Here is a 26,554-nt window from a genome sequence, read left to right on the forward strand (position 1 = left end):
CCCCCCCCTTTTTTTTTTTTCCCCATTGCCAGAAACATTCCAGATCTGTCTGTCTGCAGTTCTCTGGACTTCTGAGCACATACAGACATTCTTGAGATATAGCAAAAGATTATCTCCTTCTCACGTACTATTTCTAGCTGAGAAAGCAGCAAAGCTGTTTCAAAGTGCATCAGTATCCTATTAGCACTTTTCCTCATTTAATCTCATTGGTCTTAGTTAATAACTAGCCCTTGATATATACCAAGTCTTCAAGTTCATTGTGTTTATGATGTGTAATTGCTATAGGCAGATCCAATTACTTCCAATTCAATTTAATAAATTGAATTCCTCTACTTGAATGCCTCTTGAATTTCTTTACTATAGATCATGTCTGCCTTACAGTGAAAGGTTGTAAGGGTTGTCTTTGACTTAATCAGTTTTAGCTTACTGTATTTTTTTGTCATTGTCTTTTCAGATGTGTCTGTTTCTTTGAAATGCAGTCTGGGAAAGCCCCTAATTGTTTGTACCTTCTGATAGCTGCTTGGTGAACTTAGTGTAAACCAATGTTTCAGCTCACAATATGGCAACACAGCACAGGAATTTTTTGACATAGGTAGTCTTCTAGTGTTAACAGCACATAGGGGCAATGTAAATGTAACATAAGTATGGAGTTTAATTGTGAAAAGGAAGAACAAGCAACCCTGCTTTCAGGAGAGAGACAGTGCTCAGCCTTGTGTTCAAAATTAAAGTCAGGATGTGACAGGTATGCAGTGATACATTCACCTTCAACTAAGTTTCTCCATCACCTATTTTCTTTAAGAAGCTGTTTCCCAGTGATTTCATGATGCATGTTTATTCTTCTGAGCTTTTAAAAGGTCACTCATCATTTGAAGGGCTCTCTCAGGTGACTAGTAATCAGTCTCACTTCCTGAATACCAGCCGCTAGAAGTGAAAACATAGTAACTGAGTGACTTTGTTATTTTGTTTCCATGATTACAGTTGTAGATGCATGTTAATTGTCAAAAGAAGCTTGTATTCCCTGTGATCAAATAGCAAGGCAAGCCTCATGGAAACAATAAGTTCATAAACTGTTGGCAATTAAATTAGAATTTTTAAATTATAACATTTCTAAGTATAACCTGTGAAAACTTTCTGCTCAGAAGAAAAAAAAAATCTATGTAAACATATTTATCATTTCAAAAGTTTTGCTGTAGCTGAGAAGCCTTATATGTCTACAGCCTTGATGTTGTGTATTAGTTTCTTCTGGGAACCGAATTCAGACAATGTCACTAACCAGAGGGATTTGTGTCTTAATATTCTAGTGGGTACATGAAAGCACTTTACTAGCTCAAAGATCAGTATCATAGTCTGTATTTGGTTTGTGTTTTAAGCCACAATTTTATTTTAACTAGGAACTAAGTAATATTATGCATGGCAAGTTAGTGCAGAATATATCCAGCAATTTTTTCAAAATGAAACAGAACAAAACACACACCCCCATCACTTCACCCCCGTTCAGTGAGCATTGCCTGAATTTTATTATTGGAATTAAATGGGCTTCATTTTCTCACTTTCATGGCTGGGGGAAAAAAGTGGGTGGGGCGTACTCTCTTGTCATGGTTTGAGAGCCCCAAAATCCAATTCTTGAGTTCAAGCCCCCCTCCCACATCTCAACCTAGTGTGAGATGAGTTTTCCAGACACCACACGAGACTCAAAATGGGGGGATTATATATTACAGTGACTGTACAGATAAAATATTACAATACATTACACACACAATCTCAACTATCTCTACCATGACAAAACAGTATTTACAATGGATCAGATCTCTTCTCCCTTCCAAATAAAAGTCCAGGAGGGAAGAAGGAAGAGATCCTTTCTACTTTCAGAATAGCAGAGTCTCTAGGGCAGCAGGCTCTTTTCTCTCATACAGCAGCTGTAGCTGGATCTCTGCCAGTGCACACGAGGGGGTATCCAAGCCCTCTCGGCCACTCGACTTCAAGCAAGGGTCTTCTCTTCCATGGGCTGTGTTCACCCGGACAAAGGTCACTTCACCACGTCATATCAACAAAGCTCAGGGGTCTTCGTGACGGTCAAGGGGATTCAAGCCCCCTTTGCAGAGCTCTGTGCTCTGTCTCAAAGCAGCAGGGGGCGAAGGCCTTCCTCTGCATTCCTTTGGCCGCCCTGGTCCAGCTTCCAGGACGCCTGAGCTTTTCAGCTTCTCTCTACAGTGCTGCTGGACTTCACCCCTCCTTTCTGGGAGGGGTCTCCAAGGAGTTTGGGGAGTTTGTTTCAGTTCTTACCCAAACTCTGTTCTGTCTGTAGAGCTTAGTTCTGCTCTCTCTGCTGCTGGCTCTCTCTCGGCTCTCTCAGACAACTCTGTGTCTTCCTGCTCGGCTGCATGCTTGTTGCTGCTTCTCTCATATCTTCTGGCTCTCTGTCACTTTTCCTCAGTCAGTGCTGTTTTGCCGCCGCCGCTGCTGCTGCTCACGGTGGAGAAACTTCTACCTTCTCAGCTACAGATACTTAGCCCAGTCTTACACTGTTCCAAGTCCCTGTAGCCCCCAGCCAGCGGCTGGGGGGGGCTCAGCCCCCAGTGGGGCTGGAGGCCCCTCAGCTCATGGCTTTCACAACATGTCCACCTCTCCAACAACAACTACAACTACAAATTTCTTTTCCGGTCTGCTTGTGATATGTTTGTATTTTGCAAAAGTGCTCATTGGCTCAAACCTCAAGGGTCACCACCCCCTGGGAGTTTACCATTTTATAACTTCGGGGGGAAAACTGTTTTCCCCACCACATCTCTGTTTTCTCTCTGTCTAGTTTTTACAGAGCATTGGTTTATCTGTGTTGGGTTAACACTTATCTCCCTGAGAAACTGTAATGGAGCATGACTTTGAATTAATTTAGATGTACGTGTAGTAATATTGTCAGACTTAAAAATTTGCTCTATGCTAATGCTTAATTTTGGCAGGTTAAATATAAATATGTTTTAAAAGTACAGGTTCTTTGTATGCTACCTCACTTAATCAGCTGAGGAATCATGTGCTTTTTTAAAATCACATGCTTTTCAAAAACAGTATTCCTGTTTTTTCACTATTGATGCAAATACGGCTTGTGTCTACCAAGACAGGAAGAAAAAAAAGGCAAAGAGTGGTTTTCTTTGTTATTGTTTTCCATCCTTCATTTGTCTTATAAAGAAATTGCTTGTTCTTGAGTGATAAGTGTACCTAAGTACACTACCAGCAAGCCTAAATTAATGCATTTTGTCTCTGCTGTCTCAGAAAGCAAATAGGAAAATGGACAAGTCATCAGTGCTTTTCTCAGTATAGTGCTGCTAAACACTTGTTTATGAATGGTTTCAAAACGAAGCTCAGGGTGATTCCTGCTTTCCAAGCAATGTTAGTGTTCTTCAGGACATGACTACAAAGTGATGAAAAACTTTAGTGAATTTTAGCAGCTGTATCGAGCTCTTGAGTGCTGTGATCCTTCAGTTACATGACTTTCAGTGGTATCCTACCCTTAGGAAACTGGATTGCTTGGGATTTTATAAAGGGATGTTTCCAGATTTAGTCTAACTCAAGTTGTCTTCAGCAGCATTCTTCCATGCATTGCTTCATAGTATTTTCAGGAGACAAAATATAATTTAAATTGTACAGAGGGATAACTGCCTGCTTGCCTCAAGATCCTTTTTGGTCACCTCCTCCCAAAGAAATACTGTTTTGAATTTTGAGGCTTAGCCTGTTATTCTACAGGAACAGTCCATTAAAAGGTTAGACTTATTTCCGTAATCTCATGTGTTTAAAAGAATTGCTTACAGGAGTTAATAGGTGTCGTGTTTCTTGGTCTTAGTTGAGGCTGGTTGATTTTTTTACCCCCCTGCACTACATTCTTCAATGTTGAAAAGTTACTGCTGTTCGATAAATTTCAGGTTTTTATATAAACTTTTTACAAATTCCCCAAGAGTTTCCGAAGTTTAAGCCATCAGTGACCATTCCTTTGCACACGTTTTAATTATTTGCTGTTCCTTTACAGCTTCTTATAAAATTCAGTATCACTTTTCCTAGGTAATCATTTAACATTTGTATCATAACACTTCTGGTAATGTCATTTTTTGTACTGGTGAGTGGTGTAATGCATCTGCAGCTCAGAGGTGCCTGGAGCAAGGACACCTTCTTGGGTCAAACCTGCCACAGGCCAGGTAGACCTTATTTTGCTCCATTGTTGTCAAGAAGTGGTGTTGCTGCTGAGCTGACCTGCTGGTTTTGTTGGAGAATGGAGCAGGCTTTCTGATCTGGCTGTCAGTAGCCAGAGTCTTGGAGCAGGAGCGAGTGTATCAGTCTCTACCCAGGTACAACAGAATATCCATAATTTCTGTTGTTCCTCTTCATATTTTAGCACACTGTCATTGTCTCTGAGTATGGTAATCCTACATTGGCCTGCACTTATGCATGCAGCTTTCCTGCGCAGGTTATTTTAACAACCTGTGTTTTCATTCCCATACTATGCTTTATTCCACCACTGTCTTCCTCTCTCCAGCTGATTCCTATTTACTTATTTTCTTTTTAAGTATATTTGCATAAAGACATGGATGTTTTACTGTTACTTTCCTTCCTCAGCAACTTGCAACTGCTCGGGATTTATTTTTAGTATTTCACCTTATCTCTTCCTTGCATTTGCTTGTGGTTTAAGTACTTTCTGCTTATTGTTTCTTTTTATAGCTTCCTGTAAAAAAAATCCTTTAACAAAAAGATGGGTTTGAAAACAAGGGAAAGGAGTGTTTTACTAGGTATAACTGTGACTAGAATGTTAGTTTTACATTTCAGACACACACATCTAATCTAACCTAACCTGTAATGTTTGTTTGTTTGTTCAATTTTACAAACCAATCAACTTGACAAGTTGTATATAGTCTTGTAACAGCTCATAAAGCCAAAATCTGGTACACAAAAGTTTTACTACCTTTGGGTAAAGGAGCTATATGCATTCCTGTTCTTGTATATGCATATTTCATTGCAGTTTCAACTGCTTTTAAGCCCCTGTGCATACAAGACAGTGTCTGTGGATTACAGGGAATCAGGTGTGCGCACATGCTGGAAGCAGTATTTGGCTGCAGTTTTTGCAGTTTCTTATTTCAGCCTTGTGGCAGTTTAAGCCACATTAGAAATCTAAAATCCAATTTCCAGGCTTCCCCCCCCACCCCTTCCCACAATTTATCTCAACACCAGAGGGAAACTTTCAGGCCAGAGGCTTCTATAGGGGAAGGGGAAGTATATACATTTATTTTCACAAGTAAATATATTGTACAAACTAAAGGCAACTATATATATATATATTTTTACATTTTTGTCTGTCCTTTTAAGTCCCTCCCTTTAACTTTAGTCCAGGAAGAGCTTTTCAAGGCTGCTGGGTAACCAGTCTCTCTCTCTCATGGGAGTGTTCTGGGCCCGAACGCTCTCCCTTCACCAAGCTCCAGCTGTTTGTGGAAGTTTTTCCTCCTCACGAAGTCCAAGAAGATAGCTTTGAGTCCGTGCTCCCTAGTCTGTGTCATTTCTGCTGTGTGATCTCTCCCTCTCGGTCTCATACCTTGGTTCATAGGCTGCTGCAGTGTAGTTCAGCTTATCAAGCGTCCTCCAAGTCAGTTTTCAGCTGTCCCTGGTCAGCTTTGGCAGGCAACTCCCGAGCTCTTGGCCCGTCTCCAATTTCGCCTGGGATTCTTCTCCTGAGTGCCGGGCCTCCTCCTCCGGCCCGTCTCTTGGCTCAGCCCCAATGCTGAGCCTCTCCTCCACTTCACAGCAGAGGGAAAGAAAAAAGGCCCCCTCTACAGCTTTAACTGCAGAAAGGAGGAGGAAGAGAGGGCTTGGCTGCAAATCCTGCCTCTCTTCTCTTACCTCAAGTGCTGCAAATTTCTTCCTTCACAGCACATACTCCAAATGTTGCCTCCAACTCTGGCCCAGGCAGAACTGGGCCGGGGGGCCGCAGGGCTCCCCCCTCCCCCACGGAGGGGAAGAGAGGGAACCCAGCCACCCCCGGCCTTCTCCACCTACACACGGCAGACACCAACAACAAAACACCAAGACTGCCCACAGCTTCTGGTGCTGTGTATATATGATTTTGAGTAGAAGTGAACAACATGGACGGTAATTGGCTCTCCAGGGAACATTGCCCTGGCACCCAATCACCTCTGAGCCCCCCTCTCTCAAGGGGAGGCCAATCTCAAACTATGACAAGCCTACAGTTGGAAGACAAGATATTGTGCATGTCCTACTCTTCTCAAAGTCTTCAAAATGCTTTAGAATTTTTGTGATAATTTATTAAAGCCCCTGTAGTGAATACCAATGCCCTACTTTTGTACCTATGTATTTTGTAAAAGCATTGAAGAGTTCAATACAGCTGCAAAGACTCATAGAAGTCTTACATCACACTGCCAGAGTCATGATCATGATGAGCAAATACAAATACAACTTACAAGGCAGCAATTACCGTAAGTTTGGTTTTGAAACTATACAAAAATAAGTATTGACTCCTCTATCTGATCTGCCTTCTATGTTCCCTTCCCTAAATAGGATAGTAGATTTTGATTGTAGCAAAAAAGGAACAAAGTAGTTATTTCCTTTCTTGGGGAAAACCTACGCAGTAAACAAATGTGAGTGTTCTTGAAGTCAAGACACACACCTTGAAAGCAGAGAAACACAATTGCCACTACTCATCTCCTGCACCAATCTATGTAGGTCTCTTCCAAACCAGAGAAGACAAGCCTGTGACTTTCTATAAGAGACAAGCCATGTTTTCTTGTGCTTTACCCAGAGTTGCTCAAGGAGCATCTTAAAATATTGCTGCAAAATGACTCAATACCAAAACAGACATCACCAGCAGTACAGGTGACACCAGCAATGAAGCCAGTGGTGACAGTTCCACTATTAAAGCCTGGTACGTGGTGAATTTTTCCAAATACAAAGGTAAGCAGTCAGCGTGGATGTCTGACCTACAAGGGCAGAACCATCAAGGGCACAGGGCACAAGTTGCAGCTGTGCGAACACAGCCTGCTGCCAGGAGGCTCCTGCATCACTGCTGACAGCTCTGAACCACTCGTTCGCGTGTACCAACTGGCCTCTGGTCACATCCCAGGACCATCTGCTTTAAGAGCCTCTCACTTTTGCCTTACAGCAAAGCCCTCTTTCTAGGAGAGCTGCAGAGGAATCTAGATTTTGCAACAGCAATTATGTCATCTCAAGCAAATTGGTATTTTCACAGCTCATTCAGATGAGATTATTTTCCAAATGATGTCAGGCCAGTTAAATCTTTTGGTTTGGCTATGCTGCAAATGGACCAGGCTGCACCAAAAAGCTTTGAGAGCTTCTTCTTTGTTACTCCTGCCATCATCACAGCTCAGAAAAAAGTGATTACAGGAGCAAAGACTCAAATAGTTGTTTTAACCTGTTTGTGTTTTGGTTTTTTAACTTGGTATGTTCTGTTTTACCCTAGTGCACAAAATGTAATGTACACCAACAGGTGTATTCTTGGAATTTATCCTATGCAGGACACCAATTGTATCTGTCAACTCTCATTCTAGATGATGAATTAAAGTGTAAAAGATAAACAATATCCCAAAAGAAATAACCCCTTACTTTTTCTAAATATGGCATTCAGTGAGCACAGATTAATTAACTTTGTTTCCAATTTCCTGTAGAATTGTATTCCCTGACATATATATAAGAAAGGGGAGCCTGTCGTGCCATTTTGTCACAATAGATGCCAAATTGTTGATCTGCAAGTGTTGCAAACAGTGTTCATCCAACCAGTGCTTGGAGACTGGTAAGGTACTGAATGTGCATTGAAGCTGTTTTGTTTCCCTTTTGATTTATTCAGTAGATTGTGGAGTTTGTTACAGTTTGGGCTTTTTTCTTAATGCTTTGAGATGATAATTTTGGAATTTTACCTTTTATATAAATATTTTTATGGTTAACTCTAAATGAATTAAGAACTTTGGTATCCCTAATCTTTTCACTGCTAAAATAGATAAATCTCCTGATTCAACTTTTATTCAGGAGGAATCGAAAGTGATTTTCCTTAGGGAGAAGTTTCCAAGCCTTTTTACTATATACGTACTGAAGACAAAACTTTTAACTCTGTCAGATAGCAAGATTCTACACATTGTCAGAGCTCTGAAGCTTAATAATGGGTAGCAGTTGTTGGAAAGCATTTCAGTACACTAAGCAATGCTTGATTAAAAAAAAAAAAGAGCAGACCAAACCCCTCCTTTAGAGATTACAGTATTGGTCTTTTTATTTCTACCGGCATGTTTTTGTCGTCTCTGTGTTTAGGTCATCTGTTTTGATGAAATGAGTTGTTTTTCTAGGAGGGCATTTATTAGTAAATGGAAGATAAAATTCATAATTTGCAACCATGTATTTTAAAGAACCAACTAATGCTAAAAATTAACATTAACAATGTACAAAATACAGTGCACTGTTTAGAATTGTTTTGAAAAACTGATTTCCATGATGAACAGTTAAACCATTTCTTGTACTGTCTACTTACACTGTACTTTTAATTTTGTACCGAAGTTTTACGTTTACATAGAACTTGAAATGCAACAAGAAGATCTTGTAGCTAAGCTGATATTTAAAGATCATTTCCAGAATTCAGTTAAAATGTTTGAAACTTACAAAGCAGACGGATTTCCTTAAGGCTTCTAGTATGCATGGACTTTCATCTTAGTAATAGCTGTCTATCTATGCCTTGGGAAATCTTCAGATAAGCAGGTTTGATTTTATTTATTTGCATTTCCCAGTGGGGAAGCCATAATCAAGAACTTTCCACCTTTTGGCAATAGTACAATCAGATGTTACCTTCACACTAGTTTTTAGACTGCATTTGCTTTCAAAAGGATTAATGTCAGTGAAAGCTTTAAAAACAAACTAGCCAACCCAATACATAAAAAGGTGGTCTGTCATGAAGTAAGTGTCCTCCCTGTAACCTTGTGGGACCTGTGAATATCTCCTATGGCCCTATAGCTTCATCCTCTTCAGTAAGGTATGCATGTGGGAGAATCATCCCCTAAAGGTGTTAAGAGTGAATTTTTGGCCTTCTTTGAAGCAGAAGTAGAGGAGGCTAGCCATAGATGTAAGTTTATTCCTTTGCAGGTGAATTTTTATTTCCTGATAGGATGAACAAGCTGTTGTGGCATGTTGCTGTGGGAATTATCTGAATACTATAGGAAAAAAATACAGTTTAATAACAAAACCGTTTCTCAGTGAGCAGAAAATCAAAGTTACTATTGGAGATGGGACTCTGTCTATGGACATACTTCATGGAGGAGAGGTACCTTTGCAGGTGGTGTGTCAGGGCTGGAGATTCAAAGTGACACAGGAATAGCTGTGCTTGAAAGATGACAAGAAAAGTGTCTGGTACAGTGCATGACACTGTGGAGTATATTCAACCCCCAGAGTTTTAGGGTTTCTAATGGCAACATCCAGGTTCAGTTCTAACTGTTGCTACAGACTTAATTATATGACTGAGGAACGTCTCATTTGAAGGACTGGGATGGTTAATAATGCCTTCTTCCTTTCGTTTTTCCTATATATCTAGATGGTATTACCATACCTATATGCATATCCCCACACAGATCCAATTTTAGTTTGCCGGAAGTGCTGCTATGACACAAACCACAGGACATCAGAGGCAGAGGCATGATAGAGCATTTTCAGAGAAAGAGAACCTCAGAAAGGTGCAGAATTATTTTTCTCCTCTAGCCCTTTTCAGCTTCAACAAACTTTTATTAGTTATCCATTTTCATGGTTGTATGCATTTTAAGTATGGAAAAGGGTTGTTAGCCATACCTAGTCTAGCAAGTTAAACTGCATAAAACAACCCAGAATTTTGCACAGGGCTCAGCTTGTAGATGTCCAATCTTGACTTTAGAATTGAATCAAGGTGCTAAACTAAATCATCTGTTTATTTTTGTTTCTTGCTCTAAAATAAGTTGTCCAGAATTTCAGTTATTAGTCTAGATTTTTCCAAGCTCTCTGTGGTGAGCTTCCATTTTAAAATTTAGAGGTCCCAGCTGAACACAGCATTCCTGTAATTATTGATTCATGAAATGCACAGTATTGAAAATATCTCAGTTCTTCTCTCTTTGACCACGATTAAGAGGTTAACCATTAGTACCAGCTAAAGCTCACATTCAGTAGATGTTCACAGAGATATGCCTGTCTCTCTCTGAGTACATTGCCTTTTCCCAGACCAAAAAAAGGGGTTTTCCTTCACTTTTTTCAAGTTTGCTGTTGTGTGTGGTGCCTAGATACTTCAGATGTCATTGTCAGCATGGAAATATGGCAGCTCTGATACATCACAGTCCTTTTCAGTTACTCGAGCCACTAGTTCTCCTCAGCTCTATTACAACCAAAAGTCAGAGTTCGGTCAATAAAGATGTTCCTGTCATGTACATGAGTTTTTTTCATTCTATGCTGAGCTGCTTGTCTGTATTGATTGCTTTTGAAGGACATTTCACTTTCAGTTTGAATTAAGAAGAACAGAAATTATTATGTACATTTTGAAACACAATAGGTTCTCCATCTCATCTGTCACTGCTATCGTAGCATGTAGTTTGCTTAAGCTGTGTGGCTTGGGTCCAAAGATCCAAAGTGCATCCTGTTCTGCCAAATGCGTGTCCTTTCCTCGCTGTGGGAACATTACATATCATGAACCTGGGGAGCAGTTGATACCTGTGAGGTGGTTTTCCAAGTGGTGGCTTTCTGGAACAACTGATGTAGAATATTGTTTACAGCCATTTGCAATGAGTAACAGTGCAAACACCTGTGGGTCCATCCTGCTCACAAAGGGCAGTCCTTGGGTCTACAGCCTTAGATCTTGCCTCAACAGAAGAATGACCCGCCCCTGGCTGTTCAGACAGGCTGGAGAGCCACAACCTTTGTGGTTGCTAATGCAGCCACAAATGTGAAAGGAGATACTGCAATGGTTTCCTTTTGAGAATTAACTGAAGCAGTGTTTCCTTCACACAGGGAGCCAAGGCTGTTTGCAGGACTTTCTGCTTTGTCTAAAGGCAAGTGAGGAACCCAGTATAGTATCCCATGTTGGCCTAACTTCAGTAGGCATCTCTGATAAGTGCCTTTCTCTTAAGCTTGTTTGTCTAAAACAGCTTCTATTCCTTTCAGTTTGAAAGACAGTTCCTTCCTAAACAGTCGTTGGATCTTTGATCTGCTGTGTTTGTGAGGCTTTTCCTGACAGTATTGTCTTTTTAGTAAGCAATTCCCCAGAGGTTGCTGAACAGTATCATAACTGAGTCATTCTTTCCTTCCCTGCCTGTTTTTCTCCCTAGTTTCATCTTAAACAATAACCAATGTATTAGTATAATAAATATATTAATACAATATTAATAAATTATTAAGAGTAGTTCCAAATCTGTCATGGTGAACTCATGGGAGTGAATTGTTTTTTACAGCAAGCACAGATTCCAAGTTTTTTTGGGCTGATACTTTAGCTGATGCACATACTATTAACTATTTAAACAGCCATAGCCTAGCCTCCTTTTAAAGTAAAAATTCTTAGAAAAAAAATAGGAAGGATTTGTTACTACCAAAGATCAATATTTCTTTCCTTTTGACTTCCTATTTTCCTCCTAACCTCCCTTTCTTCCGATCAGACTCCTTTAGAAGCTGTAGTTAAGAGTTTTAAGAAGTAATCACAACACAGTTTGGGTCTGCTTGACAGATGTGATAACATAGATAACCACGAAAGGGGGTTTCAGATGAGACTTTTGAAGATTGAAACTTAAGTGTGAGCTAGTGACAAATCAAAGTAGGAAAAGAAATTCATGATTCTACTCCCAGTTGGTAAATTCCTGAGCAGTTAGACTATCATTACTTGTAGCCAAGATTGCTCCCTTAGTGATGATTTTTGATGTGATGTGTAATTTTCTCCTGAGATAGCAACAATAGAAATACTACACATTAGCTTTTCTTAGTGTTGTAGGTTTTAATAAATTTTGGAATTACAAAAGATCTTGAGTAAGTTTTCAAAACACAACATAATGGCTGTAGGTTTAAGGAATTTTGTAAGTCAATAAATATGGAGCAATGGAACAAATCTCCTGCTTGAGAATTTATGCTTGAGAGGCAATGCTGGAAATCTCAGTTAGCTTGATCTCCTCTTAGTGGGGGGGCAATAAGCAAAGTTTTGTCTGGATGAGGAAAGAGGGAAATGAATCCTGTGTTTAAACCTCCCCTGCAGTTGGTCTGAAAATTTGGAAACTCTCATTCTTGTAGTGATTTTTCAGTGATGTACTGGCCTCATTAAAGTCAGTGGGAGTTTTGCCATGGTTTTTAATGAGGTCAGAAAAAGAAGAGTACATTTCAACTGCCTCTTTTTTTTTAAGTTGGAAAGAGGTTTTATATTTTTCTTTTACAGTAATGTATTCAGGAAACAAATCCACCTGTAATTAAATAGCATTTTCCATAGCATTTGCAAGATGAGATGGAATAAACATCTTGTGTAGCTTCAGAAGACCAACATTCACTGTCAGCATTTTTTTAAACTTTTGGTTTTATATTTATTTTTTACTTGTGGTGTACATAGTATTTGGGCACATGTAGGATAGTTTAATTTAAATTTTGCATCTTAAATCTCTGCCTTTGGTAGGAAAAGGCTGAAGTAAACAGGGCAATTCAAATGAAAGGCAAGGAAATAGGGATTTGATTAGGATACTTCAGTGAGTTTTGACTATTTTGCAAAGTATTTTAGTTTTCAATTCCGTATCTTATATTGTGCCAGCAGGAACAAGACATGATGCATTGTAAGTCTACATTCCTTCCATTACCAGTGAAATTCATCTGTCTATGAACAGATTTTGACATGTTTTCAACCACCTGTCACAATAATGTACTCATTAGTATGCCTGTGCAGGTTTATAACAGTTAAATATTTATGAGATATGCAAATATTTGCTCTCTTTCTTTAATTCACAAGTGATGACTAATCAAAGCTTTGCTCTGTGTTCTTCAAGTAAAAAGCTCTGCTCTGGAATGTTGTTTTAGTAGGCAGTAATTCGATGAAAATATGAAGGTGGTTGGAGGGGGAGGGAATCCTTTGCTATTCTTTGCTATTTGTCTGAATCTGTGCAACCACTTCAGCTTTAAAGCACCTTCTCCTGTTTTGTTATTTGACCCTGAATATTTTTGATGATGTTGAAATGTGTTGTATTTAAAAAAACAAAACAAAGACACACTGAAGTATCCAAGTGTCCTTCCCTCTTCCTGGTCCAGGTGCTTCCTGTGGTGAGTATGCACTGCTTACCAGAAACCAGTGCCAGCTGAGCTCCTTGTGTTCTGCAGAGAAAGCCTACACCAAACCTTTTAGGACAACTGGTCTTTCCTTAAGTACTAAACCTTGTCCCTGTTCTCTTGTAATAGGGTAATGTGATGAATTTACCTTTTCTTACATTTGCAAGTCACCTCTAGGTGTGTGTGGATAGAAATGCAGAGGTGCACCTTTAGCGAGGTGAGCTGGTGTTCATGGTTCTATCTCCTGAGAAATGCTGCTTGTTGTCTAGTCCACTGCTTTGAAGACTGCATGGAAGTTGGCAGAATCCTGCCATCTCCTCCTGAACGGCAGCTCCTGGAAAAATGGTGAGAGGACCAAATGGGAGGAGAAGTTTGTTTACCCACATTTATCACTCACCCAGAAAATGAGTAATCTCTAATGCTCATACCACATTGTCTTAAGTGTAGTCCCTCCTGTGTCTGTGGTTTGATGGTTGGTTCACTCTGCCAGGCAGGGTAAGCTCACAGTTGACCAGCTTGCTTGCCCAGCAACACTCATGGATGAAAGCTGCTCGTGTGGGCCTGGGTGAGGGTCAGCTTGAGGTAATTGAGTCTTAGTGTGTGAGCTTCTTTCTGTTTGTTTTAAACAAGCAGTCTGCAAACATCAACAGAAATAGGAGCCCCTTACACTCTCACAGTTCAAAGCATTTTCAGAGAGTTTATAACTGCTAATGAACAGTTTCAGAGAAAGCAGATCCCAGGCTTCCAAGATTTGCACATTCTGCAATATGAGGTGCTCAAGCTCTTGTGTATTGTAAACAAGGTTTAGAAACTCCTTGATGTAGTGGTGCTTTGGACCTCACCAAGCTTTAGAAGAAAATGTCTAACTGTGCCCGGATTTATTTTATAAACCAGGACGGCTTCAGCAGTCTGTGTGGCCTTCCATTCAGCTGTTTGCTTAAGTCAAGCCAAAAGCCACTTATCTAAAGATGATTTATTCTCACTCTTGAGCTGAGAGAACTAGGCTGGAAAGGGTGAAAGCTGAATCATAGGTTTTAGTCTGAGCCTCTGTCTTAAGTCAAATCATAAGGGGAGCATGAAGGACTGACCATGACATTGTTCTGGAAGGTACTTGTGGTTCTCTTGTACATTGCTTGTTGGACACCTTTTTAAAATAAACAGCCATGGTATGTGATTGACTTAGATTTGAACTTTGCAGCTGTTCCTTCCTATCTGCCTGGTATGCCAAAGCAAAGTCCTGCAGCTCAACATCGCTAAAATCAAAACCTTAATTCAAATATTGTAATTTGGATCAGCTTTCTGGTTTTGGCAGTGTAAGCAAAATGGAGACAAGTGTGTTTCTTTATCTAGTTCAGAAAAATAGATGTTGTTTATATACTTTGTATGTAGGAACATTGTGTAGTAAAAGGCAACAGCTGAACAGTCCTCACTAGAGATGTGAAAGTACGACTAGAGGCAGTGTATCTGGCTGTCAAAATTACATCTGAAGAGAAAGTAAGTTTTAAAGATGTTTTAAGATGGTTTGTTTTGTTAGATTAAAACAACCAAAAGATTTTTGCATTTGAGAACTTCAGTTGTATTCTCTCTGGGTGCTGTGAGGATCTGATGTTCTCGCTAACATCTTTACACTGTGTTAGACTTCACTTCATGCAGAGCCTTACCATGAGCATGGTTCCAGTAGCCAAGTAAATGAGGCTGAAGGTTATAGGTGTGACTCATCCAAGAGCTGTGCTGTCCAGGCAAGGAATGGTGGGTTATATAGTGGGGCAGGATGGCTCTGCCAAGACCCTTGTGCTGCCATGGTGTGCAGCTCAGGTGGGCATTTGCTATGCAGGGCTGTTTCTCTCCTGGGACCCTTGCTTCCTAGCATGGATGGCCTCCTTTCTCTCCTGTGCAATTGAATGCAACAGTAAAAATAAGGGGGGGCCCAAATGGCTAGGGGTGGGGCTACTTTTTGTAGTCCGCTTCTTCAGCAAGACTTAATACCAAAAGGGTTAAAGAACCATTGTATATATCAAATTTGGGTTGTCAAAGCAAATATTTTGACAGTCAGTCAGAAATGGATATTGAGGGGCCTGCTGTGAAGAACATACAGTTCTGTTATGGAAAAAACTTGTTAAGGGATGGGAAACTGAGTGGAAGAATAAACAGCCAGTTTTCAGCCTTGCAAGGGCCTAGCTTGAGCTTCTGTTGAGCAAAAAATGAAAAAAAAAGGGGGTGAGCAGAGTGCTGGAGTGAGGTTTCATGAAGCACAGATGTTTAGCACAGCCTGTTGCTGGAAAGGCTTCCAGGAATGACACAAACATGTTGTTGGAGCCGTGGGATGGTTGATTAGGTTCATTGGGAAAGCCAAGGTGGGGGGAGGGGGTTGTTGGAAGGATAAGGTTAACTGCATAAATGTGACTGAACTGTAACTTTTCTCCAGTACTCTATCTGCAATCTTTCCTTACTAGATCTCAGAAAGAAGTGCCTCTGCCCATTCTCTGGATTCACCATCCTGCTTTATAAGTTTTTGTCTGTCTGCTAACAAAAAGGAGTTGTAGGTGAATGGTTATCTCATTCTCAGAATAAACTTATGCAGCAGTTCTCACATGAGTAAGAGTACATTGCTCTGCATATGTTTGCACCAGAATAAAATACTCGTTGCTTGGGAAAAGCCCAGTTGTGAAGGTTTTAATGAAAACTGTACTGAACTATAGTTCTCAATGACATCTACTAATTACCTTTTAGATCCTGCAGAGTTTCCCTGTGTTGCACAACAGGGAAGTATATGCTCCAGTGAATTCCTAAGATTTAACATGACCTCTGTATCATCTTTAGACAGGCTGTTTTGCTTATGCAGTGACTTTTCTGGAGATACTGTGTTTTAAAATGTTGATGCAACTTATTCCTGCACTTATGTTTCAGTTGGAAAAGAACCCTATGGTATGGTCTTTTCTTTTAGTATAAGATCTCATGAGTGACATGCTTTTATGACTGCCAGTGTTCATTTGGAATTTCCACCTACCTATGTAAATATGAACTTTGTTCTCATCTGTGTTCAATAAACAGTATTTATCATTCAGCAGGTACAGAGTAGGCAATAACAGCTATGACGGATGTCGAGCTCTCGTGTCCCTTGCACCTCAATTAAAATCCTGGAATTACAAAGATGAGGAATGGGTGTAGTTCTTGCAGAGAAAACCAGATTTTAGAGCTTTTTGGAGCATCTCTTAAAAACATAAAGACATTTTCAATTAAATTCTCTTTAATCATGCAGATGATATCAGAAGTATATAGATTTGTAGTGGACATTTCGTACATTTCAGTCATTATTTAAAGTGGAAATACTGAGCAAATTAACTTTTTCTTTGGCACTTTCTCTCCAAAAAAACAGAAAATTAGCTGAACCGTTATCTCAGTATGTCTAAAAGCACAATTAAATATGTTTTGCCTTTTTTGAGGCAATGCCATAAAATTGAACTAAGGGAGACAAATTCTCCTTTACAGCCCTTTATACCAAGGGAATCTGCAGATCTAGATGATTCATTACTACTAGTACAGGAAAGAGTAGAAATTGCTGGATGAAATTCTGAATGTGTGAAGTTGTGGGTCTGTGTTTCATTTTGCATTCAGTGGGACTAGTATTCAGCCGCTGGACTCAAAACTCCTCTAAGAAATTAAATACCAACCCCATGACAAAGCTAAAAAAATATTGGGGATGTCTGTTTTCCTGGCATCTGCTGACCACTTAGCGTTTGGCAGCAGCAAGGTCCAGATCTGCTTCTTGACTCTCTTGCCTCCAGTTCAATGTTGGTATTTTGGGTTTTATGAGGAAAACTTGGAAGCCTTATGTTCTCACCATGGAAGGGGTAACATGAGGGCATTTCCTGGTCCCACCCTTGCTTTCAGGCGACTCTGTTCCAGTTCAAGCACAGAGGCATGTGCGATGACCCGTTTGTTATTTTGAGGCTGATATTTGGAGAGGAGTTGGAAGTATAATGGTCTCTGCCTCTTGTACTGAGATGAGTGTAACTCTGGGAATGTCATCAGCTACTGTTGAAAGGCAGCAGTAAGGCCTGGGGAAAGCCCTGGGGAACATTTTGCTGCAGTCACAGCATACAGAGAACTGTGGAAGAGGGGAATTGAGATGAGTTAGGAAGCCCAAGGCTCACTGGCAACCCCTCTCTGTGGGGCTCTTGGACACTTGGCAGTGACTGGGGCACTTTTCCACAGATTCTTGTTTACAATGGTGTAAACCACTCACCAGAGGCTGCCTGCATTGGCATCAGTTCAAGATGAGGTGTGTGAGAAACCTGGATACAGAACCCAAGAAGCACTGCTCCTGCAAAATCCAGGCTTCAAAGGGGTCACCACATCACAGGGTGGACTGTCCTCAGCTGTAATCCTGTTCACCTGCTCTTGAGGCGGGGTTGGCTCAGCTGTCGTCAGCAGAAACCCAAAAGGTTGGAACAAGGTTCCTTTATTGCCCTTTGCACCCAGGTGCTAATGGCATGTGGAGCTGTGTCCGGCTTCCGTCCCAGAGGCATGCCATGCCGCTTCCCCAAACTGAAGGCAGGAGCTGCACATCTGTGAAACTGCTTAAACGTGTCCTAACATTTTGCTGGATGACTGCCAGCACCCTTGGTAATTTCGACCAGAAGATGATGATGGGGGTGTGGTGGTAGGAATGGGTGGAACCGCTGAGTGTTACTGAGACCTTTGCTTGCAAAGTGCTTGACAAACACCCGCAGTGGGATAGGGCACAGCAGATACTGTAAGTATAAGTATTGGCAGTGGTGGGGGGGAGATTAATTACTCCACTGGGACAAACCAGGGAGGTTTCCAGCAAGCTCTTTGATGTGCCCTTGTTAGAGCTTTCGTATGTTGATGTGGATTTGTGCTGGATCTTGGCTCTTTGTGGAGGTGGAAATGACTTTTCTCTCACTGCAGATGTGTTTTTTTTCTTGTAGGTGTGTGATGTCAAACAGCGCGCAGTCCTTGCAGCCTCCCCCACCAGCCTGCAGTGTCATATGCCAGTATGAATATTAAGAAAGAAAACTGTATTTCAGAGCTCAGCATCCCAGAAGGAAAAAAGGAGGAACTAAACAGAAAGAACAAATGACTGCACTGCTTGCAAAACTTGGGGCTGTTCATTTTTTCTTCTGAGAAGCTTCATCTTGGCCTTTGTGAGAGAGTTGAAAGAGTAGATGGAGCAGACTTAGTAGTTTTCTTAGGGTCTTTTTTTCCTTTTTTAATTTAATTTTTCCCCCCAGTGCCTGGATTTTAAGACTGTCTGCTGCACTGATCACAAGCACTGGACATCAATATGTGTCATGTCATTGTAACGTGTCGGTCAATGCTGTGGACTCTCCTGAGTATCGTGGTGGCTTTTGCAGAGCTCATTGCCTTCATGAGCGCAGACTGGCTGATTGGGAAAGCAAAGCCTTCAAGCTCCGAGGATGTGGACAACAGAACAGGGGGATCGCAGGAGCCTTACCATCCAACTCTGGGCATCTACGGGCGCTGCACCAGAATCTCCCACTTGCAGTTTTCTAGACGAGACACGCTTTGTGGTCCTTACGCTGAAAACTTCAATGAGATTGCCAGTGGGTTCTGGCAGGCGACCGCTATTTTCCTAGCCATGGGAATCATGATTCTCTGTACCGTGGCATTTGTGTCTGTCTTTACTATGTGTGTGCAGAGTATTATGAAGAAAAGCATTTTTAATGTCTGTGGGCTGCTGCAAGGGATTGCAGGTATGTGCACTTTGAGAACAACTAACATTTTTAATTTTGGGGCTATTCAGACGAAGAAATGTAGCAATTCTCTCCTGTCTGCAGACAGACTGCGTTAGACAGATGCAAAGCAATTCTATACGCTGATGTTTATTCAAACACAACTGAAATTTATAGCTATACAGCATGTAATACATCGACACCGGCAGCAGAATTGCAGCCCGATGTGTGCCAAAATGAAATGACCAATGTTGCTTTTGTTTTCTGTTCATTTTTCCCCCTCTGTTTGATTTCTTTCAGTTACAAAAACTTCTCTCTTTTGTGTACCAGCAGAGAACAAAGTTAATATTCACATTAAGGCAGTCTGTCTCCCTCTCGCTACTTTAGTAATTTTTCCATGGACAGAAGGCAGTTCCCTCAGTATCTCAGAGGCTTCATGGCTGTAGTGAGAGTAAATACTACCCCAGGACTAAGAACTGCCAGTAGTTGCACACCCAGTTCCTGCAGCATTTCATGCTGAGCGGCCTCCTTCAAAGCTGACAAGTGATAACCTTGTGATAAACCCTTCCTTTAGCCAGCTTATTGTTCAGTTGTAGTTACACAGTCCACTAAGCTTATCTTTTCACTGTCAGAGGATCAGCTGTGCTTTGCTTGAAAAGATGAATTTGTTCTAGAGATTTGGTGTTTCTGCTTAAACCCCTAGATTTTACAAAGATTAAATGACTGTTAGCAAACCAACCCTGGACAGTGCTAGTTAGAGAAGTATTCAGCTTTCTGTAGTTGCCAGCAAGCATGGGGAGAACCTGTCTCATACACAGGGGTTTATCGTTTGTGCTCTGCGTGTGTGTGGTCATCTGCAGGAGGAGAGTGATCTTCTGCCCTACCTCAGGGAGCCCTCACAGACTGTAAAGAAGGAGGGAATGAGCAGGGACACTTCCTCTTTCTCTTTTGGTGGTGCTCTCAAGCAGATGCTTTCAACTCACAAAATTATTTCATTACAACAAAAATTAGGAGTTTTAACTTGTTTGCTTTAAATATGAATCCAGCTTTCCCTCTTCTCACCTCCACTGAGGTGGCCAAACATGTCTGTGATGGCTGTACCTAGACAGGAGGTGTAATGATAGGTATTCAGAGCTTTATGAAGCTGGTTGGCTTCATTTGCTTGGTTGAGACCTAAATTAATCTTACTCTAAACACACATGGAGAAGTAGGTGAAAACTGAATTTACTGACTGCTGCAACCCTCCAGAGCCAGGCAACTCCAGAGTGTTACAGGCCACGAACTGGCTGATGCTGGCATCTGAAGCACTAGCATGGCAGCTCTTACCATTGTCTGCTTCATGTGAATTCAGTATAAAAGTGTAACACTTACTTCATGTCACCCACAGTGTGAGGTTTGTGCTTCAGAGCAGGATTAGGTCCCTAAATTGGCTAAAGATGCTTCTGTTCACATGATGGCATACAAGTAACATATTGTTTGTCCTTTAGATAAACATGATGAGTTTTCCGTAATCACTCCTGGTTTATAGAATTTACCAGAACCAGCGTGACAAGGAAACAGCTTGGCAGTGCAGATTAAGCCAGAGGAAGTTGTTAGCTCCTTGCTTTCCTACACTATACTTCAGAAATAATCCATGAAACCATTTTGTCAGGATATACAATTATTGGTTCTTTTCTGCTGGAGGGGTATTTGTATGGAAGAGATTGCTTAGCAGCATAAGCAGATCTTTGGCATGTCTGACTTGGCTCCGTTGAAAAAATAGCTGTACTTACAACTCTAATACCATCTCAAAACACCTAGTCTATCATATCAGATGAGCAGGAAGTAGATTCTTGTATCTTGGTATTCTGTAGACCATGTATTTGTGAGAAAATACATGCAAAGACAGTTTTATGTTTTATTATCTATCCAGCTGCACCTGTAATTGGACTTGAGGCCGAAAGGATTGAACAATACAGTTGACAAAGCATTTCTTAGGTGTTAAGGGATAGATCAGTCCTTCTTGAGCTGTACTGATAGAAGCACTTTTCTTCTTATAATTCGGATAAATGACACAGCATGAAACTGGGTAACAGAAAGGTCACATTACTGAAACCGTTGCTATGAGAAGTACGCCTGCCAACATTTGCAGCCAGGCGTCTTGTGGCTCACAACTCATTTTGTAAAGATTAGTTTTCTTGGGTCCACTGCTACTTTTGTGCCAGTAGCATTACAGCATCTGCTTACTTAGGTGCAATTATTTTCTTTATGACTTATAATGGTTGTTAATTTCAGGTTTCTCAATTCCTGAGTTTTGAAAAATGTTTAAGCAATTTGATCAAGAGGGACAGTTGTCAGCATGTTTAAACCATACAGGGATTATGATAGCTAAACTAATGCCCTGACCAGAAAACAAGATACAACCCCGCCTTAATCATTTTAAGCATAACATCATTCTTTCAAATGTGAGCAATTATGTTTTTAATAAGCATAGGAGAAGAATTCACAAAAGAATTTTGTTAATCAGTTTATGTCAGTCCAATATTTGCAAGTATGTCAAACATCTCCTTTTCAAAGATGAGATGCACTCATGGTAGAGTCATCTACAGGAACTCAGGATCTTGCAGATTTAATCTCATTTAAAATCTCTGTATCTTTGCAGTGGAGATTTAATATAATTAGAAACATACAACAAGTTAATTTATTCCTGAAATTCATCATGAAAAAACAATAACAGACACCGGATGTATCTTTCCAGTGTAGCAAGATTGGTTGTGACCTGGATGATGCCTACGGTGAAATTACAGAACAGAAAGCAACATCTCTTCTGTTATGGCCCTTGGGCAAACATGCAAACCCTTACTTAGACCAACAGGAAGAAGCCATACATATATCTGGTCCACTGGGACATTTTTTTTGTGGCAGAAAATGAGAAATACAAAGCTATAAAGGAAGAAAATATGGCTCTTGTTTAAACTCCTGTAATTCCTTTGTTGTAGAGCAAGATTTTCTACCGCTTACTTTCAGATTGCAGTACCTTTCATTCTGCAGCCAGAGAAACAGTAATCAGTAGCTCTGGTTTTGGAGACATTTGAGGATTGTTTCATCTGGAAAAGCATCTTTTTTCTGTATTAAAGAGTGCAGAGAATGGAGCCATGTAATTGAATAGATAATTACTACCCAGCAGCAAGAAGTCCACACAGACTTTCATTTGTATGTCTTTTTGGGGAAAGTATTCTATTTTTACAGTCCATGAATCACTTGAAATGCAGAGGCTAGAAGAGGCAGGATGTTATTACCTGACAAGGATCAATTCAAAGTAAATTTTCACAGTAATCATGTAGTTATAGGAAATAAATAATTAATTACCTCCTATTGACATACCTTGGTATGCATATAGTGTAGTTGCATATGTGTTTAGAAGTCTTATTTGGGCTGGTGTACTTCACTTTAGTACTAAGTAATATAATCTAAACATAACCTAGCCTCAGAGGAGGGTGGGGTGAGCTTAGGACAGAGCCTAAACGAGGTTCGGCTTCCATCTCAAATAGTTTATGAAGTTCATAATCAACAATTTTCTTGGCTTCTTTTTTTAACCTGTGTTGTGGCCGGGTGGACAGGACCCTTCCCCACAGCCAGCAGCTGCCGGACTTGCAGGTGAGCCCAACCTGCCAGCAGCACCCTGACTACATGCCTGGGTGGAAGCTAAGTTAGCTGCACAAACATTGTGTCAGCCACAGAACTTGAGCAGGACCCTGTGTTTGATTGTGGGAAGCTTGACACCATGTGCCTAAAAAGGCCTTGGGGAGAGTGGTGGGGAAAGGTTGCTGACGTGTCAGGAAGGCGAATGGGTTTGGGAGTTCAGCTTCTTTTACTCCTGCTTTGCCATGCTGGAGCACATTTACCAAAAGGCGATAAAATAGCTCCTCTTTAAAGTCTTTCCAGGGTGCTGAGGGCTTCATCTGGGAGGCCTCTCACAGGTCAGCCCCTTCTCGTCTCTTCCTCTGCTCACAGTCGACTGTCTTCTAGCTCAAACTTGACTAAACTGGTTTCGGGGGAAATAAAAGCCTGTAAGAATTGGATTGCATCAGTCAGAAAACCAGCTGTTTCCCAGCTGCACACTGAGAGGTGTCTCTGGTTTACTCAGGTGAATGCATGGATGCATTTTGCTGTCTTGTGGCTTAGGTGGCTGTGCCACTGCCAGTTACATCTTTAACAGGTAGACATCCAGTCAGCCAAAGCAGAGGTTTATGTTTTCCAAGACTGCTCCAGGCAGACTGGGAGAAGTCTGTCTGCTTGGGCCTAGATGCTGCAGCTTTGTGCCTCCCTCTGTCACCTCAGCAAAAATTTCTCTTCCAGCATTGCTGGGGGATGACTCAGCTTCTTTCTTTCCAGTATCTGAGAGGCTTGCTTTTTCCCCTTACACATGTCCTTCTCCAAGCAGTGAAGTCTCTTCCACAGTACTTTCTCTTCTCAGGTATCTCCCAAACTTTCATCCCAAGGTTCATTCTTCTGACCTTTACATTATTTCCCTGTATTACTGTTCATGTCTTCTCCTGTTCCGTTCTGTGGCATCTTGGGGGGTTCCTTCGTCAGAAACTGCAGCAGTACCTTGGCAATAATTCAGTGCCAGGAGTGCAGCTTTACCCTCAAATACAAGGAAACTTCTCCACAATTCTAAAATGAAGAGGTGAAATTCAGTTCAAAACCAGCTGTGTGTTACAACCTATCTTTCCTGCTGAAGGAGTTTGTTTCACGTCTCTTGCACTAAGAAATAGTTCAGCCTGTTATACTTACAGGGCATCATTTTCATTTTGGGAGGGTGGATTATTAGGAAGATGGCCTGAGCAGACTGGGATGGGAAACATCTGAAGGGAAGGAGGATGTAGAGCTGCTTGTGAAGGTGGATGAAGTAGGATCCAGCTGGACAGGGTGGGCTCAAGGTGTGTGCAGCCATGGAACTGCACAATCCTGGCTGCTGGAACATAAGGAGGCCATTGGGAATTGCAGAGCAAGAAGTGGGAGGTCAGCCAGACCTTTCATCAGCGAGGGTAGAAAAAGCAGAAGACAAGCTGTGGTGGAAGCACCATGAGGCTGCTATAACTCTTTGAGGATCAGATCATAACATGAAAGGTTGTGATAGTTGCAGCATAGTTTAGGATATTCGGTTGTAGGTTGCATCATGCTGTAAAAAAGCATTATTTTGTCTGAGAAAGGGGCAAATTGGCGAGCAAGGAAAAAAACACCTTGTGAGCTCATGTTGCCTGCAGGCTATGGAAGCTGTTGAGCAGACAGAGAGCCCAAGCAGTGGTAGAGCAGAGCAAGAATGGTTTTGCCCTCGAAGACAAGGAAGCTTCTTGTTTGTCTTTCTAAAATGCAGAGCATGCATTTTTCAAAAAGCGTATTTCCTCTTTGGATTCAGCTCAGAGTTTTTCTTTTCTGATGCCAGAATTCAGAATTCTTGGGGTGGGAAGAAAGAAAAAAGGGGAGGGGAAGGGAATTCCGAATGGAAATCTTGATAGTCTGAACTGCTTTTGCTGTCTGCAGTATAGTGCTTCCTGTAACCTATATGGCCAAATGCCAGCATGACGTCTAATACAGACTTGGCTGCTGAAAGTTCAAGCAAAGGGGACTGCTGCATTGGAATACACCAGGGAAGGAAAATTGAATTCAAGTGCTAAATTGCTGTTGAGCCTGAGGGAGAGCATTAGTAACTTCAAAGAAATAAAATTAAGATTTCAGTATTTTGTTTAGATTTGTTGGTCAACTCATTTCCTGCACTATCAAGGTGAGCACTTGGGAGCCGGTAGACACAGCAGATTAAAATGAATAGAAAAATAAACAAAAATTTCATGTTTTCAGTGATCAAGTTTGGCGACTGATTCTCTTGGCAAGAATAAATCTCTTCCATCCAACAGCCCTTTGTGTGGGACTTGCACACTACCCACTGAGAGACTGTGGCACATGTGCACACTGAGGTTCCTTACCTCTACCAGCATAGGTGAGATGCTGTGCATTTCTTTACATCCCTGCCCTGGTGATGTGGGAAAGTGCTGGTGACGAAGAGAGGCCAGGGGGATGGCGGGAGGGTGGCAGGGCTGCCGTTTCTGTCAGATTTTTGCTTCCAGGCCTCAGAGCCAAGACAGATGCTGTTGTTTGTATATGGGATGCAAACACTAGGAAAATATTCAAACTCAACAAATGCTGTGTTTTTTACTGAAACACAAGACAGAAGATGAAAGGAGCTCTTTTAAGACGGGGCTAACTTTCGCTTAGCTCTTGTCTTTGGTGGTCCTAGTGTGGTAGTGAGGAAATCTGTGGCTTTGAGTTTTGCTTCCTTCCCCAGTACAGATACCCTGCACTCCGCTATTGTACAACTCATGAAGCCACACGAAATTCTCCCCTTCCTGCATCCCCCTTTGAAACCTCCTTCTTCTGGCTGAGCCTTAGTTCCTCTGCAGCTCCTCAGCACCACCCCTGCATCCCTGAGGTTTTGGTTGTACTGTGAGATTGGTATTGAGGAAATGTAATGCTGTGAAAAGGATGACTTGCATCCCTTTTACCTCTGCTTGAGTTGAGGCAGGTTGTTGCTTTGTCCCCCTTATAGAGCTGTGGTAATTTTTCATTCGATTTCTGCTAATTCAGCATAAACAGTAGTTGGTTTGAAGGACATGACACTCACTGGTTTAACAGCAGTGGAAAAGGTTGTGGTGAATGGTGTGAAATGTATTGGGTCTTCTCCTCTGTTTCTTTCATGGACAGAGTAATTGACTTGGCCTAATATTTCCTTCCCTGACTCAGGAACCTCCCGAATTTACCATCCACAACTGAATTTCTCATTTAGCAGCTTAGAGGGAGCCTTTTATTTGGTCAACATAGATTAAAAATACTCAGCGTTTATTGACTTTTAAGGTAAAATGTGAGAGGTGGCTGTGCCTGAGCAATGGCTCTATGAGTGGACAGTGTTTGTTTACCTCCATACTGCTGAAAACTTGAAAGCATTAGGCTATTCCCCTATAGGGTGCTTTGTTTTGACTTAACTGCTGGGTTGACATCCATCACACAGGAGCCCCCCTATGTTTTTCTGTTAAAGCAACCTGTATCAAGCTGATAAACTGACTTATTTTTTTGGCTTTCTCGGTAAAACACAGTAGTTGAGTGTTCCACCAGTAGTTCCCTGCACTATACTCTTATCACTGTTTCCGGAGCCCAACACCAGTAATGTCATCAGTTGTTTGCATAAGTTTGGTTATGTATGAGCATCTTTGATTTGCATAATACTTGGGAAAAGAAACATGAGAGTAGGGATCTTACCCTCTTCCTCATCTTGGTGAAGGCCGTGGTTAGGGAACTGCTTTTTCTTCTGGTAACTGAACACCCTTATATCATCCTAAGACAATTTTAGAGGGGAGAAAAAAATCTGTGCAGGTTTTGAGCCATCACCTAGTTATAGTTTTAAACTATTGATTCTCCTGCCTTAGCTTAGGGTATCCCAGATACACTGAAATCTGTATATGGGAGAGTCATCTGCAGTGACTCCAGGTATGAAGGTATGGACCTTGCCTGCTGGCAGCCCT

The 26,554-nt window shown here is 41.3% G+C and overlaps 1 protein-coding gene across 3 annotated transcripts in view; it reads left to right on the top strand.

The window, feature by feature from the left end:
- The window catches only part of LHFPL2 (LHFPL tetraspan subfamily member 2), a 121,563-nt gene that overhangs the window by 85,473 nt on the left and 9,536 nt on the right, over nt 1-26,554 (top strand). For 2 of the 3 annotated variants that reach the window (XM_027634548.1, XM_027634549.1), the window contains exon 3: nt 18,234-19,019. In XM_027634548.1, coding sequence (XP_027490349.1) covers nt 18,590-19,019 — 430 coding nt within the window. In that variant the 5' untranslated portion in view covers nt 18,234-18,589. Of the gene's footprint in view, nt 1-17,803; nt 17,908-18,233; nt 19,020-26,554 lie in introns of those variants that run through there. The other variant, XM_027634550.1, reaches the window with a different exon arrangement.

This window comes from Corapipo altera, unplaced genomic scaffold, assembly GCF_003945725.1.
Source record: "Corapipo altera isolate COAL_440 unplaced genomic scaffold, ASM394572v1 61411, whole genome shotgun sequence".
Classification (NCBI taxonomy): Eukaryota; Metazoa; Chordata; class Aves; order Passeriformes; family Pipridae; genus Corapipo; species Corapipo altera.